We start from the raw sequence: 20,621 nt of genomic DNA on the forward strand, positions 1-20,621 counted from the left end.
CTTTTCCATCTTAAATGGTTCTGTGATCATCTGAGCACACTCAGGCTGTGTGCCCCTATGTCCTTCAAGTTCATGGTCATGTCTGTTCCTTCACCAGGCATTGCAGGGGTCAGGTTAAAGTGTTGTTTTATCAATAACTAAAATCAGCTTTAGACTCATGCATTCTTAAATCCGTGTTTTGTTTCTCAAAAGGTGTTTGGGTGTTTGTGGTAACTTGGCTTGTAATGTGAAGGGAAGTGTAAGAGCTGATTATCATTATTAGGGAAATGACCCCAGAGAACTTTCTGTTGATTCAGAAAGTGTTTCTGTTTATGTTTGTGTTGTCATCTCAATACAAATGTTTTGAACCAAGAAACTCTGTTACAACCTTTTTATTCTACATATTTTATCTTTGTTCTGGAATAAAAGTGAAATTAATAAATGGCAAATATCATGGTTTTTGTTCTCTCTGTTTAAAAATGCAAAATCTAGACAATGGTATGACAAAAGATAGAAAGAAAAAGAATTGTTAATAATTGTTGTAGTCTCAGGAATACCTTGAGGAAATACAGACATCTTCCTATTCATAATAGATGTTTTTTTAACTTGTGATTTTGCCAAACAATTCCTAACTAAGCTATCCATACAGGCTAATATTCACAGATATATGAAAAAATATTTTCTGTCTTTGTCTTGATTTATACTAGAAGAGTTCAATCACAATGTTTATAAAGGCAAGATCATTTTAAATAGATCCCAAATATGTGATTTATGAGAGAACCAGAAGACTAATCAGTACTTAAAATTTTAAGTGTCTTTAAGATCCTTTTTTCCCAAGATCATCTTTGCTAACTCAATTCTGCCAGCTCAAGCATAATTCTCAATCATATTCCACATTAGGACTATCCAAATTACAGTAAAGAGAATTCTGCACTTAAATGTAAAATTTTTTCCTTTACATCTTCATTTTGTTATTAACATTTTCTTTCTCAACAGTGTTAAAATTCGAGCCTGGTTTTCTGTCTTATTAAACTCCGCTACTTGCAGTGGAGTCTTTCTGAGGCTGTTGACAGCGAGTAAATTTGCTTTTTCCCCTCGTGCCCAGCTGAGGAGGGCTCTGACAGCGCTGAGGTGCCCGGCCCTGCAGGCGCAGTGCAGGGCAGTGTCCCTGCTGCAGTCCGAGGCGTTGATGGCAGCCCCGCGGCTCAGGAGGAGATTTATCAGCTCTCCATGTCCGTACTCTGCTGCAATATGCAGGGCTGTCTTCCTCCAAACGTTTCTGTCGTTGATATTTTTATTTTTCCCCGAGGCCAGGAGAATTTTTAGGATGTCTGTGTTTCCTTTCATGGTGGCATAGTGCAGCGGGGTGCATCCATCCATGTCCTTAGCTCCAGCTCTCCCTTTCTTAGCCAACAGCGCTTCCACGATGCTGAGGTGTCCTCTCAGAGCTGCAGCGTGCAGGGGAGTCTTCTTCTCCTTGTCCTGTGCATTGGGGTCAGCTCTGGCCTTCAGGAGCATCTCTGCCAGTGTTTTGTGTCCCTGCTCAGCAGCCAAATGTAAAGGGGACTTTGCCTGCTTGTCCTGAGCATTAACAGGAGCTTTGTGGTGCAGCAGCTGTCGGGCAACATCAGCGTGACCTCTCTGACTTGCGATGTGCAGGGGAGTAGCAAAGTCCTTAGTGACAGCGTTAATTCTGGCCCCAGCACTGACTAAGAGGCCAACGAGTGCCCTGTGATTCCAGAGGGCAGCAACGTGGAGCGGGGTTTCCTCAGCTTGGTTCCTGAGGTTTGTGTCCATCCCCTTGCTCAGGAGCAGACCTGCGATGGAAGCAGCCCCAGCCTGCACTGCCAAGTGCAAAGCTGTGTCTGCAGCAGGAGTCCTTATTCCCAAGTTTGCTCCTTTTTCCATCAGAACTTCTGCTGACTCCACTTTGCCCATTTCACAGGCCAGTAGCAAAGGAGTGTAATGCTTTTTGTTGTGGGCATTGATATCTGTGCCTCTGTCAATTAAAGCTGCTACAACACTGTGCAGATTCTTCTCTACAGCTCTGAAAAGAGCTAACTCCATTATGTCAGCAGACAAATCTTTCGAATATTCCAGGAGTGTTTTGAAGATGGATGGGTGGTTGCTGTTGAAGGCTCTTTCAACCGTGTTGGAATCAACAGTGGCTCCAGCTTCTAGAAGTACTTTTGCAGTGTTTTCAGATCCCTGAGAAACAGCATAACTGAGAGCAGTCTGTCCTCTCTCATCCTTTGCTTCAGTGAAGGCACCAGCCTCTAAAAGCATTTTAGCCAGGCTGCTCTCATCTCTAAGAGCTGCCATGTGTAAAAAGGTATGCTGATTCCTGCAGCTCCTTGCCTCTTCTTTCAGGAGCATCTTCAGTATGTGGCTGTGGTTATTCTCTGCAGCCCAGTGGAGTGGTGTCTTGCCTTCCTTATCCAGAGTGTGTGTGGAAGCACCACCTCGGAGAAGCAGCTTGACTGCACCTCCATGACCTTTCTCAGCAGCCCTGTGCAGGGCTGTTCTCCCTTTCCTGTCCTTCACACCTGTCCTTGCACCTTTGCTGAGCAAATATGCCATGATGGATAGATGGCCATGAGCAGCTGCCACATGCAGAAGTGTTTCACTGGAAGGGTTTAGCACATTGAGATCATTATCCTTCACTGTTTTCTCTAACTCGGGAAGGGAGCCTTTAGCTACTGCAGCAAAGATGTCAACAGCAGCAGGATCTTTTCTAGGCTTTGTTGCTCTTGAAAGCGGAGTTACTTTTCCTTTCTTCTTAATAGCCCCTTTGTGCTTTTTCTCCCCAGGTCTGTCTTTATTCCCCTGGTGCTGTTCGCTGCTGTTTTCAAACCACGCTTTATCTTTTTCAAGCAAATACCCAACCAACTGTCTTCTGGCATCTCCAATGCTTTCATTTACTTCACTGACGTATTTTCTTATCTTGCTGTAAAGTTTTGGCTCCACTTGCTTTAAACATGGATAAAAAAAGAGCCTGCAGGCTCGCTCACCTTGAGAAATGAGTATGTCTAATACCCGAGAGTTCTTTGCTGTTCGTGTCCTGTAGAAACTCAGCACCAGCTTTTTTTCTGGGGTAAAAATACCGTTTTCTATCAGCCAGTGCAGGAGCTGGTCTGGGTCATTTATGCCTTGTACAAGTTCTTCTTTTTTAGTCCTTAGGACTTCAATTGCATATGGGTTTGTAAACAGGCTGCTTGAATGCCTGATCATGTTGCTAATCAAAAAGTGAATTGAGGTATTGTTTGACGGAAATAAATAGGAAATAGCAAAGCAGGCTCACATAATTTCAGTCTTTTCATAGAACTATGAACTAACAACCATTGTAGATCAGTAATAAATCTTTAAAGAAATCAAAACTCCCTCACCTTTGAGTTTCTGGTTGTTAAAAGTCCTTTGATCTTCTCTGTTCTTCCTTAGCAACGAGTACAGCTTAATAACAAAACAAAAGTCTGTGATATGTAAAGATATTTCACTTGGAAAGCTTCTTCCAGATTTTTAATTCATAATTAGGGATTAAAAAAATGCTTTTGTGAATCTGGTGTTTGAATAGAAGATAGCTGTTAGTCGAGTTTCTCTGTTCCTCTGGCCAAGCTGGTTCCTAAATGACCAGTCAATTAAACATGACAAAAGAAAATTCACAGCATAGTTACTGTTGCCATGATCACACACCTTGTATGATCTGAAATGAAAGAGTGCACACTGCCAGCTATGCAGGTGAAAACCCTGTAATGTGATGAAATAAAAGCATAAAGGCCTAGATAAAAATAAACTGTATAAGCAGCTGGTTATAAAAAGTGATCCGGCCTTTCTAATATGAGCTACAACTCCAGTCAGGGGTATATTTAAGGCCATTTAGCTTGTCATTCCTGCTCTAACCCAGAGTCTGTCTGGAAGTTAATTCTTTTACATGAGGTGGATCAAGGCATGTGATTCAGTGCGCAATATTTAAAGTATAATTAGAGCTTCAAATCTGTGTAGTCTTCCATATGGATGTAGGACTTTGGAATCTAGCTGTAATTAATTTAACTTATTGGTGTTTAAATTCCCTGTGGAAGGAAAGGAAATAAAATAGTAATTACCCACACATTTTGAAACCAATTGAGAGAGAAATTGAGATTACAGAGTTTGGGAAAAGCTGGAGGTAAAATGAGCTGAAAAGCCAAAATCTTGACCTTATTTAAGCAAATGGGAAAATTTGCCATCAGTTTCTTAGTTCAGTGCCCTTTCTGCTGGGTCCTGCTCCCTTTGCTTTTCTTTAATAGTATGTACAAGGTGACTGATAAGATTTTTAATTTTTTGCTGTTGACTTTAACTTTATAAGTAAGATCGCAAAATTTATTCTATTAAAAAAAAGTTTTATTGAAGAAATAGCTGGGAAAGGCAAGACTTTTAATATATATTTTGAAAGCCAGCCAGTTACCAAGTCAGCAAATTTGACAGCCAATTTAAGAGCTCAGTAATTCCTCTGAAATGCAAAGAAGGGCACTACACCAAGAATAGCAAAACTTTTGTCATTTAGTTAATGATTGTTAACTCATAGCATGGTTTAATGGGGACTGAATGGTGTTCCCAAATCTGCCACTGGCTCAGTCTGTAAGCTGCAAATTATTCAGTCTTCAGATTTGACTGACCCAAGTCCTGAGGATCTCTCTGTGCCTTGAGTAAATCAGTCCTTACTCAGTTTGGGGAAATGGGATCTTCATGTTGTCATTATTATTCTTCCTGTGCAAAACAGAGATAACAATTCTTGATCACCTTCACAGGAAAGTTGTGAGCTCTGGCAGTGGAAAATGTTATGTGGATGCTGAGCAGAGTTATTCTAGATGGCACAGGAATTTTTTGAACTTCTGAAAGGGATAAAAAAAGGTGATATTCTTTAAGATTCCATTAGTGTGGCAGTGATTTCCCAGTGTTGTGAATACAAGAATTTCCTTGGTAAGCAGGTCCTAGTAGAGATGGAAGGGTGCAGTTCTCCTCCCTGGCCTTGAGGAGGAACATTTGAACAATATTTGCAGGCAGCACCTCTTTCAGAGCCACTTCACTGTATTTTGGAAAGTAACAAGCAGCAAATGACGGGTTATGAGATGCAAATCACAGTCCTCAAAATATAATTATGCATTTTTTTAAAAGGTTTCTCATTATAAATATGTGACTTATGAGGAAATTCTGTCTCAAAACAAGAATCATATTTGGCAATAAACTTTTGGAAGCTTGTTGTATAGATTTGTTTTAAGAAATTATGCTTTAAAAGCCCTTATTTTTTAATTATTCTTTTAGCCACTTTTAGAATTAAGCCTTTGTTCCAACAATGACTTCACAAAGAGATTCAGAATTGGTTATTTGAAGTGTGCTTTTTTGTTTGTATCTTTTTCACTTACTAACTCACTTTATTTGACATGTAAATGTTTTAGAGAAGGGAAAAATATTAAGGCTCAACACCTCTTCTCTTTTAATTAAGTGCATGAGACCACAAATATGTCAGATCAGCAGTAAACTCCACATTAAAAATAAAATTGGCACTATTTAATATTACCAGAGATCTAAGAAAACAACTAAGTTGGAGAGAAGTGTTGCAGGAAGAGGTAAATCTTTGTGCTGCTTTGTTGTCTTCTATATTTATTTTTTGTCAGAGGGGCATGAGGTACTTCAGAGACCACTCTTATTTCTGCTGACTTCTTTAGCTCCATGTATCCAAGGACTGGATTATTAGGTTATTTTAAAAGGCTATTTATTAAGTTATTTTAAAAAGAAAATTGTGAGCTTTGCTAAATTTGTATGTTTGAAGGGCAGGTGATGCCCTTGATAGGAAAGATATCAATTCTGGCCTCTGCTGAATAAGTGTCTGTGCAGGGAATTGTTTAAATCTGGCTGTAGCTGGGACACTTGAGTCAGTAATTTCTGACATGTAATCTCAGTTTTGCTCCTAACTTGTGTCCTTGGGCAAATCCCTTAATCCCTGTTCCCTGTTTACACAAGCATTGAAAAAGGAAATTTTTTTTTCTACCTCACAGACACGTCCTAAGTGTTTATTACTGTTGGTGCAGTGCTTTGAAGTTATAGAGTGCTTTGAAGTTTTTGTCCTTTGAAGTATTGTTTTCTGACTTCTCAGCGATGAACATTTATTTCTTAAATTAACGCGTGCCCGTGTTCTCGAGCTGATTTGATGTTGCCATGTCATCATCAAATATACATTTAATTTTCTCTACTTTAATTTCTCAAAGATGAAAGCGACCCAAAGTACACCTTGAGTGTGGTGGAAGGAGCCCGTGAGGGGATGTGGCTGCGGGACTGAGGCACCTGCAGAGGTCACCATTCCTCCACCGAGGCTCTTGCCGAGGTGGCTGTTGGGAACGGATCTCGCTGTGGAATAACCAGCCTGTAAGAGATCATACAGCCAGCATCATTATCTAAACATCGTGAGGGGTGCAGAAATATCTCTGGGTAATCAAGACATTTTCCTTAATAAACACGGCTCATGAAGAGAGCTCTGCTTTGGATAACCAGCAATCTGAGTGTGGCTGAGCTGGTTGAGGTGGAACTATATTTAGGCAGAGCTGGATTGAGAAACAGCAGAGCTGGAAGAGTTCGTGGTGATGATTACAGTGAGCTTCACTTGTTAGAACATTGGGAGAGCTGAGCAGACAGGATGTCTGCAAGAGGCAAAGTGCAGAGCTTGGTTTTGCCTAAAGATGAACTGCAGTAAATGAGGGGAATCCAAAGGGGAGCTTTGGTGCCAAGTGATGAGTTTGTGTCAGTCATATTTCTGTGGAGCAGGCTCGGGGCCTTCCTGGCTGGTGTTCAGCTGGGAGCTGTTCCCTAGGGAAGTGCCATCCTCAGTGGCACACACAGAACAGGGATCAGGGGCCTGAGCAGGGCCCACTGAGGGCAGGGAAAGCTCATTTGGTCAGTCTGACAGTGTTCTGTGCCAGACTCAAGCTCCCATCCCATCCCATCCCATCCCATCCCATCCCATCCCATCCCATCCCATCCCATCCCACCCCACACACCTCTTGGTAGCCCAGAGCCACCCCTGTGGAGCCTGGGGCAGGCACAGTGCTTGAAAGAGAGACCTGCAGCAGCCACAGCTTCCCACATTTGTCCACTGCTCATGGATGCTTTCAAAATACCAATAATGCAGCAGCTGCTATAATACCCCAGGTACTTTATTCTATTTCCAAAACAAGCCACAGTCTTATCTCAGCACTGTAGGGCTGTTTCCTCAGGCATAAACAAATGAAGGTCACATTAAGCACTGCACCCATGCAATGCAAACTGTTCTTTTTCCCAAAGATTAATGAGTACTTCCATGGAGTTCCCAAGCCAGGGTAACTGTGAGTGGACTGTTCACATCTGCAAAGTTCCACTGATGGCTGTAAATGCCAGCAGAGCAGGCTGGCTGCATCCAGCTCTAGGAAAGAGGCTTAACAAATACATAACTCAGCCTAAGTGAGGATTAGGACTGTTTTCCAGTTCATCATGCATTTAGAAGTGAATTTAAGAAGAGTGACCAAACTATTTAGGAAACATTTTTTGTGCCATTCAGGTTCTGAATAATGAAAATATTTTTCCAAAGTTCTTCATGGCGTTACTTGCCAGGTTGTTTCCTGAAAAGCTACATAGTGGAGGTTGAAGGAAAAAAAGTTGCTAGTTTAGCTTCACAGAGGTTAAAGAACAAAGAAACATTCTTGTTTCAGAACATAATAAATAAAATAAAAGTTGGTTTGAAAGAAAGAGAAAAAAGTGTTCTGATTTGATGAATGATATATTTAGGTACTGCAAATTTCATAATGCAAAGTTTTAAAAAAATTACAATTTTTGTGTCTAACTGATGATTATCCTATCATTAGGATAAAATGTAAATGATGTAAAAGTATTGAATTACTAAATGCTGAGGCAACTTTAAGGATCAGCAAAACCAAATGGAGAGAGGGACAGGGTTTTTCTCCAAAATGGGCAATTTTTTTGCATTGTAAACCAAACAAGCCCTTGTGATTTTGAGTCAGTAGCATGCACTTTGTCAGTGAAAACTTAGAGAAGAAAATACTTTCTAGAAATTCTGTAACTGGTGAAGGCAGTGAGGATCTTCCTCACAGCCCCAGCATTGCTCCCAGGAGGGTGTGGTGCCATCACTGCATCTCCCAGAGAAGCCTTTTGGCCAAATTTGCTTTGTAGAGGTAGAGTGCTTAGTGAAAACTACTCTGAAATTACACCAGTACCAAGCAGCATTTTCTTCTTAGTGACCATAAAAATCTATCACCAGTACATCTTCACTGTTCTAACTAAATCTCTCTATCTAAAGCACTTTCCTAGTCTTTAGACAATTTACATTACTCAAGGGGCTAGCTTGTAACCACATTTTCAAAAAAACTGGTATTCTTTTCCTTCTTTCTTCTGGGAAAAAAAAATATATGGAAGCAGTTGCTTGTTTATTTATTTATTCCACTTGCCTTTATTGTTATTTAGTTGTACTCCAACCTGATCAACTCGTTAAAATGATCTTGGATTTTTAGTCACATTTGGTTTATATTTGTTATACATGAAAATGAAGTTTAACTTTCCTGCTGTAGCAGAAAATCACAGGCATGTAATTGTTTCTTTCTTATTGGTGTTTTAGTCTGTTCTCAGTTCTATAATTTGGTATCTTTTGCTCACAGTATTTCTCATTCAGAGGGATATAGAGATGATTCTTTCACGTTATGTCCCGAGTTCTAGCAGCTTCCCCTGCCCTCTCTTTGAATCCTCTGCCTTTCACTGACTATTTTGGTTCCCCCAGAAAGTGTCTTCTTGTATGTCAGGCTCTGGATTCCTGCACCTCACCTCAGCTCCAGTTCAGCAGAGGATATGGTTACACACCCAGCTCCAGAGAGGTGCCTCAGAGGAGTGCCAGTGTGACTCCCAGGAGCATCAGTAGGACATTAGCAGCTCCTGTCTTTTTCTGAGTTCTGAATAAAGCTCCAGCACTGAGGACCTGATTCACTGGAGCACTGGCTCAGGACCTCAGCTGTCCTCTGGTCTGTTTGACTCTGTGAGAAGCACCCTTGTTGATTTGGAGAGGTCCCTAAATCACAAAGTCCTGACAACTCCTCCAGATTCATGGTGTTTGCTTTCCTTGGCATGTCCCAAAGCACCCTTCTGTGTTGGGCTGCACCTGTGATATTCCAGCAGCTCCCTTTGTTCCCAAGCCATTCTGTCTTCCTACTCAAATTTCCATTCAAAGAGTGATTCATGCAGCAGGGGAAAGCCATGACCTGGCTGCCCCCTCAGTTTCCATCGCTGTGCAGATCATGTGCAGTCCCATCTGAACTGGAGCTTTCATTTCAGACTTCTCTATTCCCATGCCTGGAACTAAGTCTTTTATTCCTTACTCCTCTAGTCTGCACTGGGGGCAGAGAATTATTTGCTGCATATAGAGGCTTTTGGAAAAAAAACCCCTAGTTTTGGTCACAGGATTAATGCAAACACAGAGCATGGATTTTCTTTTCTCTAGGAATGCCTCTTCTTACATCACACAGGGTTGGTACCTGTGCCACAGCTGCTCTGTGGACAAAGCACAAGTTTGACTCATTATGTCAGCATCCTTTTTATTTAATAAATAATAGCTTCCATAACTTGAATGTTTGGTTCTGATGTCCAGCTGGAGAGAACTGCACACCTCCACCAGCAGTCTTTATAAGAACTGCATCTCTTCAGGCATCCTTCCTAAAGCTTTTGATGTCTTCCATAGTCCCTGCACTACTTTCCTTTTCATCCTTTGAGTATTGCTACCCTATGCCTTTTTGAGTCTCTTCCACACTGTCTCTCTAACCTCAACACACTCATTTGTAAATTCAATTTGCTTTACTGAGCAGTTGAAGCATTCCCTGTTTGAGAAAGTTGTAAAAGTTTTTTTTTGGTTTGTGCTTTTTTAAAAAAAAATTATTGTATTTTTTGGTTGTTGTTGTTTTTCCTCTCCTTGCCTAAATAGCAGTTCTGGCTTTACAAAACTCTGAGGTTTAAACTGAGATCTCTGAGACTTGTGGGACTCCTGTCAGGTGATGTGGTAGATGCTGAACAGGCATGTAGACCCATTGTAATTTACCTGTAAATGTATTTATATATCATATGGTTCCCAGTGAAGCAAAATCCTTGGCTAAAGAACAGAACACTAATATGCCCACTAGGGATTTCAGAAGACCCAGATTAAGGAAAGAATAATGATTTCTAATAGCTGGAATCAACCTTCTTTTTCCCTTGTGTCACAAGACACAGGGAAATCTCAGTTTCAATTAAAAGTTAATATTGCATCATGAAAATGGGATAAATGTGGCGTTAAGAAGTGCATGGAAGGGGTATTGTAATGACAGCTCAAGTGCTTTTAGTGACTTCATGTTTAATTCAATAAAATATCTCTATTTAAACATTATCTGAAGCAGTCAGAGCTTGCAGCAGAATTCAGAGCAAACCTGCTGGAGAGTGTACGTGGCCATGGCAGATTTGCTAGAAATATTGGCAAATTGAACTTAATTGTAACAGATTACATCTCAAGTTTGCATTTCCCAGTTTGCTTTGGTTTCTGTATTACTTTGTTTCTGAATCTTTCAAATCAAAAACATATTTTGTGCTCCCTAGGCTTGGTTTTGTTAGTTTATTTTACAACAGGATGCATCAATGTCATCTAGATGTGACTTTCAGTTTTGCTTGAATTGACACCAAAACCAAGGTGGTGGTTTGTTCCCCCTTCCCCTCTTTTACTCACTGGCATAATTTCCATCCAGCAAAGCTTTTGAAAAATAAGGAAAGAAAAGGCTTTCCTGTACAAGCTACCTGTGAATCCCATCCAAATATAAAAGACTTGTGTAAAAGCTTGGCAGGCACTCCCCGCATATGCCACTCAGTGACTTCCTTATTTTATGCTATCATTCCACATACAGAAAATGAATCTGAAAATCAGAGTAATTTCCATTCATTTTTGAATACAAAATTGTAAATGGTAAATTTCCTATGTGTGTATAACACCCACATTTTAAATCAAAAGTCTTGAATGCTGACAGCATTAGTCATAGGAAATCCTGTATGAACATCCAGCACTTGAGTTGGACCTTCCCCTGGATCACACCATAGAAGGAGTTTGCAGGAAAACATTCTGTTGCTCTCAAATCCTGTGTTGATTTTAACCCTTTACCTGCCATTGGCTCTGGTATGACAGTGCTTTTTTTCTTCTAAAGATCATTTGCCATTTTCTTGTGATGAAAATGGTATTGACAAACAATATATTTCAATGCTAAAGCTGTCTGTATTTTAATAATACACCAGTAGCATTCTGTAGTACAGATGTGCACTTAGACACCCTCCCTTATGAACACAGTCTTCACTGTATGCTGCAATTTGAATAAAAATGCCTATTTAGCATATTATATTGTTATGTTAACATTCATGTATTAATTATCAACGTGAAACAAAGTGCACAGGTCAGTAAAAATGGAAAACTAAAAAAGCCAACATAACTTTGTACATTAACCCATAACACAGCCAATGCAATACCAGCAACAAACCCAGCTGTGTTGCATGGGATCATTTTCACATTACATGGCTGAACCAACTGTGACAATTTCTTTGCCTTTATTTAAAAGGAGCCATCTCTCAATGGGCTCATAATGTCTTCAAAAATAAAAAAAATCCTGCTTATCATTTTCATCTAGTGGGAAAATCCCACACATGCTGAGTTATTGTGGAACAGCTGGCTTAAATTAAAGATTTGGATTTAAGGAAGGAATCTTAGAACATAAAGTATCAAATAATAGCTAAATTCCAGATTACGATGAGGCTTGTCATGTCAGACATGGCAAGCATGTATTAGGCAAATGGACTTGAAGAATCTTAGGTTTAGGTTTTTGGTAATGTGGTGAATCTTAATACTCCCATTTTAGAACTAGAACCAGCAATGTTTGAACATAGTTTAACCTAGTATGATAAATAAATCAAAATACATTTTAATAGATCATTGTTCATATGGGACAGGCTTTGGAGTATGAAATACTGATGGATGTACACAAAATAAATAGAAAGCCACAAAAAATTCTCAGTAATTGAGAGCTCTGCTTTTATTCTGACTCAATTCTCATGAATTTGAAGAGCCTTCCATGGATTTTTGGAGCATCAATGTTTAATGATCATTTTTAGTTGTAAGGTGAAAGTGGTAATTTTTACTACATGGAGAGTCTGTTTGCTTTGAACCTGTACTTATAAAACCTTTCTTTTTGAACTCATAGGCTCATGGAGTAATTTAAATCAGAGAGTAGATCTCTGTGAAGTCAGTATCATTTTGAAGATTCAAGCAGAGGGAGGATTTAGACCAAGACCAAGTTGTTTGGTTTGGGGCTTTTCAGCTTTGTTTTTTAAGCCAAGACCTGGCCTGCCTGGGAAAAGGAGAATTAAGCTCAGTATTTCTACACTGCAGATCTCAATCAGCAGTTATGGAAAATTGTGTGTGTAACTATAAAAGAGCTCCTCATGTACTGTAGCTGGAATTAGAACTCAAATTCATTACTGATTGTGCTCTTGGCTGGTGTGGTACCAGCTGAACCCCAGAAACACGGAGGAATCTGGGTTTATTATTGTGTGTTAATGGTGAGGTCTTGCTTGCTCCTGTTTCTGTACAGTTGTAAAGACAAGGAGTTTTATTTCTTCTTAGTTGCCATAGATCACGACTGCCAGCAGAAGAGTGAGACTCCCCTGGAGAGGCAGGAAGGGGTGAGATGGGTGGCAGTGCTTTCCTGGATTGATGGGCAGTGTGTTAAAAAGGGGATAATGGGAGCTTTTCTTTCTTACACTGGGCTGTGCAAGTGTCAAAACACGTAGAACTAAATTCCAGGAGGAAGCACCGTTAGAAAGGCTACAGAAAATCAGGTTGGCCCCGAGCACTGGTGTTCCTCTTTTTCAACAGGTTTGAGAGTTGGGCTGTTTGTAACAGAAAAAAAGAGTAACTTCAGAAGATCTTTCCTTCCTTGAGCTCATTACTTTGTTGCTTTTGTCCCTGTGTTGTCATTGCTACCTTTAGAGATTGCTTGGAACCCTAACTGGCTGTGCCAGTAGCAAATAGGAGTTGTAGATCCTAAATGTGAGAGCTTTTCATTGTTGCCACATTCAAACCACTGCAACAACCATTAACATTTAGTTTAAATCCAAGCCTTTCTCATGCTGCCAGCCTGGCATTTCCTGTGCAGTGAGAAACACAGGAGCAGTTTCTGCACGTGAGGATGATAATGCAGCAAACGGAGGGGGCCAAGGAAATAGCTTGAAATTAATTGTGGGTGTGGTAGTGTACTTTGTAAGTAAATTCAAAACAGGCATGGAAGCCAATATCAGGAACATGTGCAAGAAATTCCATTTATAAGACTTGGGATAATAACCTCACTGCCCTCTTAAATAATTTTAAACATATATGCATAAAGTTAGTCATCTAACAAAAACAGTTTCATAAGCAGGTACAGTAATGTCTCACAGTTCTCGTTCAAGTTAATGGCTGCATGAAAAATGTTCCCTGGGAAAGTCAAACCATGTTTTATAGGTTTGTCCATATGGGAAGCTGAGCTTGTTTAACCAAAAGTGTGAACTTAAATTAAGTTAGCAAAACTGGTGCAAAATCTGTCTGGGCATTTTTGTACTGTAAGTTTCATTGAGAAGAATGAATTCAGGAGTTCTGGCTCGATCTGTGGCAATCTGGATATTGCTGCGAGTATTTCTTTCAGGAGATGCCACATCCTCACTGCCTGTACCTGCATTTGTGTTCTACCTCCCCAGTTACTCCCTGTCATTCCAGGTGTTTGTAGAGTTCTGTGGGTAACAGAATAAAGGGAGCAATGCAGGGTAAAATATTCCCAAAAGCACTACCAGCACAAAAGAGGGAGTGGAAAAGAAAAGGAGAAGGGAAAAGGTGGTTGCTTAGGCTGACACCGAGGTATTAAAAATGCTTATACACATCAAAGCTGAGCTCCCCTAAGTGCAGGAGGTGCCTCTGCCGGTGTTTGCCTGGCAGCAGCAGCCCCTGCAGCAGTAGTGGCTCCTGCAGTCACAAACTGGGACAGAAACCTGAACTGCTTCCTTGGTACCTTCATCAAACACCCGCTAAAGCTACCTGAGGTCATTCAGCAAGGCCCTGGGTTGTACAAAAAGACAGATGTGCAACTTGGACGAGTTTGAAACCATCCATTTGAAAGAGATGGAGCTGTGTAACTTTTTTACAAAATGAAAATTTAGTCTAATAAAAAACCCAGCTCCTGGTACAAAGTGTTTTGCCCTTCCCTTCCCTTCCCTTCCCTTCCCTTCCCTTCCCTCTTTCCTTCCAATATTTATCACTGTCCTGATTTCCAAAACAGGGATATTCAGCATCTTCAGGACTTGTGCTATTTTGTTGGTAACTGTCAGTATTTTGGGAAACAGCCAGATTGGTCAACTTTATTGTTACTTCTCCAAAATTACACAGAGCCTAAACTGTCAGTAGTTTGAAGTGTAGTGAGGGCCACTTCCCTAAATATACTGAGCTGAGGTGGTTTTTGGAGTGCAAAAGTGGGAAATAAAATCCAGAAGTCTTTAACCATGGTGATGTATTAAAATCACAGATACGTCTGCCTAGAGGAAAGTTGCCAGCTTTTCCATAAGTCACACTCCTGAAAACTGGAAATTGTGGTGTACCAGAAAGATGCTGGTTAGAAATCTCTGCTTCAAAGAGGAGCAACCTGGGCAAAGAACATTGAATTCTGCTTACAATTCATCATTTAAAGAAGGAAATTTGAAGTTAACTTTCCAGGGGTTGTTTTGGTCAGTAACATTTTTGGAGACTAACTGCAAACTCCTGTTTTGGAGTCAGCTGCACTTACTGTATATTTTTACATAGTTTTTATGTAATTCTGCATATTAAAGCACTTGCTTAACTAATTAAAATATATGTACTTATAAATACTTTATCTTGTTCAGTCAGGAAGCAGGGAGAACAGACAATCTGTATGATTGAGAGCAGAGCCAAACAAGAAAATTGGGGATGGATTTTGCCTGAAGAATTCAGGTTCTTTTTTTCCCCTTCAGGTATTTGGGTCAGACACTTGGTGATTATTAACATGATAAAGATCATATCTTGACTGGGGCCCTGAGACACCACTGGAGGGTTCATTGTAAGTCTTGTTTTTAATTACTTCTTGCAAGGAGTTTTGCACAGTTAATATTTGGGGATAATATTTGGATAAGGAAAAAAAAAAAAGGTGTACATTATGTATGGGCTGCAGCAGAGTAAAGCTTTGCATATGGAAATTTGTTCATCACTAACACGTGGTGGATGTTTGCAAAATGTTCTGTGTAGTGAATGTCTCCTGATTCTAATCAGGTAATTGTTGCTCCCTGGTTTCATCCTATCTGACTGGAGGCTCCTAAGTTAAAAAAAAAAAAGCCTCGTTGCTGAGGCACAGGCACTTCAAGCAGCAATTTAATTTATCCAGATCACTTTCTGAAGGGGCCAGTGCTTTTCTGTCAACTATAACAAGAACCTGTGGTGCCTCCTACCCCAGCTTTGTTAGGTGTCAGAAGTTAAACTGAATAAATCCTGAGCTGTATCTCTAAAGTGTTATGGGGTTTTGTGTCTGATTTTTCAAGGTGAAAATAAAACAACCTCTCCAGAGCTTGCAAGGTGTGTGCAGCAGCTGACAAGTTTTGCTGCTGTTGAAAGTTCTAAAACTGCTTTTGGACACAAATGAAAATGAACTTTTCATAGTTGCCGAGATGGTTTGATTTGCTATCTCACAAAGCCACCTACTTTGAGAATCACATCCCTTGAAATAGGTAGGCTCCAGTTTTGGTAGTGCTTGGCCGTGCTTTTAAACTTACCAGTGATCCATTCAGTGTTCAGTTTTCTCTTTTCAGTACAGTGCTGTGTGAGAGAGAGGCTTTGTGGGTTTGAGTAGCAAGGTTATTGGATGGTCCCTGTGTCATGTGTGTTTTCGTGACTCGTTATCGAGGAATAAAGGTGCACTAACAGCAGCCACCTAAGAGCCATGCAGCAAAGCCATCGCTGGGGAGGAGAATTCACACAAACAGCCATGGACACTCAGTTTGAACTCTTACTGTCCTCTGGTGTAACTGTGGTTATTCTGTGACTAAAATCATGCAGGATCTTCCTCCTCATTGCAGTGATTATTTTAAGAATTTAGGAAAGCTGTTAAAATTATTCTGTTTTTAGTACACTTGTATGAAAACAGGTTTCATCTGAAATCTTTTTTGGCTACTACACCACCTAAGCAGAGGCTCCTGTTCTAGGCATCTGTGCAGCTGGTTCCAGGACTATTTGCTTTTGAGCTCCATCTGCTGGAATTGTATCCTGTTTCCCACATCTTTGGTGTTATTATGCTGCCAGGTCTCACAGGAATTAGTTTTAATTAAAAAGAGAGTAAGGAATGAAATTCACAGTTTAGAGGAATTTTCAGCAAGTTGCTCATCCTTTTGTTTAAGGGTTCAACTTAGAGATTTCTTGGAGAATATAAGACTCAAAACCAGAAAATAATTGTGAGACTGAGGGAAACAAATACTAAGTTTTCCTCTGCTTTGTTCACAGTTTCTAGGTATTTTATAGAGATTTGCATTAATCAGGTCAGTCATGACCTATCAAGTTCTGTATGAGATTTCAAAAGCAGATTACTTGCTCATTTTTCTGAATTAGGTTTCTGTTTGGTTTTCCCCTGATGTCTGTTGTTACTCTATAACTAAGAAAATTAGCAGTGTTTTCAATATTTAATTAACTTTTTAAAAAGCCATTCTTCCCCATTGTAACTGTGCTTCTAGTGTTTCGGATATTTAAGGACAGAAGGGACCATGATGAAAATCTAATTTGATTTTTGTAGTTGCATTGTTTCTTAACAAAAAAGTACTGCAAAGAATGATGTGCAGAATTGGAAAAGAGGGCCCTGCTGTGCAAAACCCCTCTAAAAGTGTTTCAGTAGTCAGAGGCTTTCACGGTAAATTATATGATGACTTTTTACAAGTTTCCTTTGTAAGGAGCACATTCTCTGTTCAGAGGATGCATTATCCTGTTCATGTCAACAGTAATGGATCTGTGGAGAATTAGGATGGCCACCAGCCCTTGGGTGCATGCTCTGGTGTTGGCAGTGCATGTAATTCCAAGGAACAAGCACTTCTCTGGAAGAATTACCTTCCCAAAAAGCAAACCATCTGCATTTTGAAGTTTCCTTTTCTTTACTTGTAAGGCTAATACCACCTTCCTTCCCCTGTCCCTCAGCTGGTGCCAGATGTTCCTAAGGTATCTTCTATTTCATAATGGGTTTGTGTATATGGTAATTTCAAATATTTCCTTGCTGTCCATCTGCCTCTTAGCAATATTTTGTGTTCACTCATGGTGTTTGCAACTTTTATTTTCTACACAGCCAACTTTGCCTGAACTGGTTTTAGTTCTTGATGTGGGTAACTCCATGTTGTTACACAGGAGTCTTGGGAATAAGGGGAGGGAAGAAGAGGTGGAGAACAGAGAAAGTGCTAGGCTTGATTTTAAAGATAAGTGGATTTTTTTCAGTTCTGCCTTGTGCTTCTCCCGGACATGGCACAGCCCACGCCATGGTGCTCTCCAGCAGTGCCTGAGCTTGTTCCAGCCTGAGCTGCTTTTCAGAAAGTAATTATTGTAATGGATTTCTTAGACTTCTGCATGGGACAGAACTGTCAGCCATTTTTCATACAGATTGGAGGGATATTGTCTGGATTTCCAGACAGCTTCCTATAAAATAGAGATAGCTGAGGAATCTCTAGTCCTTGGACTTCATTGTTAAATGGGTGTGTGCTGCCTTAGGCTGGTATTTAAAGTCCTCTGTTTTGAGGTTGGTATTTTTCAGACCTATAGATACACAGGGGTCTGCACAAACTTCCACTGTGTTCTGAGGTTGAAAGTGGCTGGTAACTCGAACTCTGTCCCACTGGAGAATAAGTCAAATTGTTACTGTTCTTCCTATCATGAGAAGTACTTTGAATTTAAAATATTCAGTGAGTAATGATGGTCAAACCCCTCTTTGTAGCTCACTTCTGTTCATGGGATAGAAGTGTGAGGCTTCTATTGGTTTCAATAGAGACCCAAATTCTAATTAATATTCCTGTGTCCCAAACATGTTGTTCTGATTAGAGGCTCTTTGCCCAGGCATTTCTGTGTAGCCTGCCCTGTTTGAAACCCTGCCTTTTTCTGACTTCACTTCCTGAATCCGTTGACAACACTCACAGCCAAAAAAAATACATGTTCACAATGCTGTTATTTGCAAAATATTCCCTTGTGAATACAGCTGGGGCAACAAAAAGAGTTTCTCTCTGAATCTCAGAGAGGACTGACTATTCCTTGTAGCTGTAAGGCCCATAGTGCATTAAGCAATTTAGTCTTGGCAGTTAAGTAAGTGTTAAAATTTTGCATTTCACCACATATAAGTGCACACAGGTCTTTCATTACCCTTGTGTGTATTGATCACACAGTGATCTACTAAGAAATAAACTGAGAGTGCTGAATTTTAATCTAGGCTGAGGTGGACCAGATAGCAACAGGCTCCCGGCCCACCGCACTGTTTACAAAACAGATGGAGGAGCAAAGAATATAAACTTACTTTGCCCTCTTTTAGGCCTAATCCTCAAATGTGATGAGGGACCAGTGAAAAGGTTCTTGAAGTGCTCCTCATCTCCTTGTGAAGCTCGCTGGCAGTACACCCAGATTCTGTGCCTGGCAGATTCTGTGAGTGGACACCACTGGAATATTGGCGTGACAGGAACAGCCCAACCCGTGGTACCCACTGAGCCAGCAGTGCCATGGCTCAGGAACTCTCACCCATTCCACAGAATATCACCCTGAGACAGAACACACAACTGCACTTCTGAATGTCTGTGTGTGCACATGAGGCTAGGGTGGAGCAGACTGTCACTCAGCTGGCTTTAATTAACATAGTATTTTATGTAATGTATTTATTTTTTACGTAATTAGGTGATTAAGCAAAATGCTTGCTAGTAACGTCTCTTCCATAACCCAGCACTGCTGAGAGTTAAACATGCACCTTTGCAGGTAATTAATCTCCTTGCCCTGCTTATTTTGCTAGTTGGCACTTGCTAAATCCCTGTAAAACCACACCCAGCAGTGCTGTGTATTATCCCTCTGCTGTCTATTCCTACATATGGTCAAAATCAACTTACCTTCCGGGTTGCTGACATCAGCAAAATGTACTCTTGGCAAACTTGGGAATCCTCCTAGTAACCCTTTGTTTGGTTGGTGTTGTTACAGTTGTATTCCTCCGGCAGCAGCAAACACCCTCCAAACGGTGCCTACCTTGACATGTGCCTGGGATGTGGAAGGACACTACCAAATGAGCATCTTTAAAGCATTAAAACAACTCCTTGTGGGATAAAATGGGGGAAAAGTGTGATAGATGGGGGAAAAGTTAGAGGAAGATACTTCTCTGCTTCCTGTAAGGAACTGACCCACAATAGTGGCAAGTTTTAGAGTATCATTTTGATAACAATAAAGGTGTGTATATATAAATATCTATATATAGAACTATCTAGTCATTTTCTGAAGTGACCTTAACCAACACTGTCACTTCAATTAAAATTAGGCATATTCAAATTTAAGGAAAAAAGGACTTTTTTAAAAAAATCCTGCCTGCTTGAGAATAAGGATTTTCTAATATTTTCTGTCAGTCTTTTAATATCATTTATTTTTCTTAGCTGTTTGGCTCCAAACAGCAAACAGGAAAACATCTGGTCTCCTTCAAATAGGTTTATTAAACAAAATTAATTGGGTGCAGTGTTTAAAATCCTGGTAATAAAACTGTTTCCCACCCCCCTCAAGTAAAGTAGCACGTTTCTGAGCTGTACCCATATATTGTCATTGTACTAAAAATCAGGATTGTTTTGTAAAAAATACCTGGGAAGTGCCTGACAAGTTGCTGTTTTCAGCAAATTGCTAGAAACAAGCAACAGGAGTGCTGTTTTTCAACAAGTTGCTATTTTCATTTCCCACTAGGTTCAGTTTTCCCAGCTTTTCTATTGCCAAGGTTAGAACCCAGAGTAATACCCAAAAGGGAAAGGATTTTGAGACAGGGGAAGGGTTATAAACTTATTTTACTGTTGACAGCAGCATTGTCATAAATATTAACAGACAAGAATCACCTCCTACCTGAGAAAACACAGGGATAAAGGTGAATATTTTTATTTTTTAAGCCTACAGCATAATTTTATTAATACAACCACCTGCCTTATCTTCTTGAGGGCATTAATTTAATAAAAAACATGTCAGATCAAGCAGCCAGTTGCTCCAGTTATGGAACAATTTCGTTCCCTGCCTTTCCACCCTTCCACAACTCTGCCTGAAGTCAGATGTCTAAACTGGGCCCCAAGAACAAGGCAGGCAGGCTGCAGCTGGGGAATACAGCTTCAGGAGAACCCCAAAAGTTGTAGGAGTTTAGTGAGGACGATCTGGCTTCTCCCTCCCCTCCTCACACCTTCCCCAGGACATGTCTGGAGTTACAGAGTAAGTTCAGCATAATCCCTACCCTTCAGAGTGCAGCCCAAAGGGCATTTTCCCAACTAAGGTACTAGCCAAAAAAAAAAAAAGTGTGAGGGAAAAA

At 40.3% G+C, this 20,621-nt stretch overlaps 1 protein-coding gene across 1 annotated transcript; it reads right to left on the reverse strand.

The window, feature by feature from the left end:
• Positions 1-942: 942 nt before the first annotated feature.
• Positions 943-3,210, reverse strand: LOC121362029 (CARD- and ANK-domain containing inflammasome adapter protein-like). The gene has a single exon (XM_041483196.1). It carries the CDS (start codon positions 3,208-3,210, stop codon positions 943-945), a length of 2,268 nt encoding a protein of 755 aa, XP_041339130.1.
• Positions 3,211-20,621: the final 17,411 nt, after the last annotated feature.

The sequence above is a fragment of the Pyrgilauda ruficollis genome, unplaced genomic scaffold (genome assembly GCF_017590135.1).
Source record: "Pyrgilauda ruficollis isolate IOZ18807 unplaced genomic scaffold, ASM1759013v1 scaffold6, whole genome shotgun sequence".
NCBI lineage: Eukaryota > Metazoa > Chordata > Aves > Passeriformes > Passeridae > Pyrgilauda > Pyrgilauda ruficollis.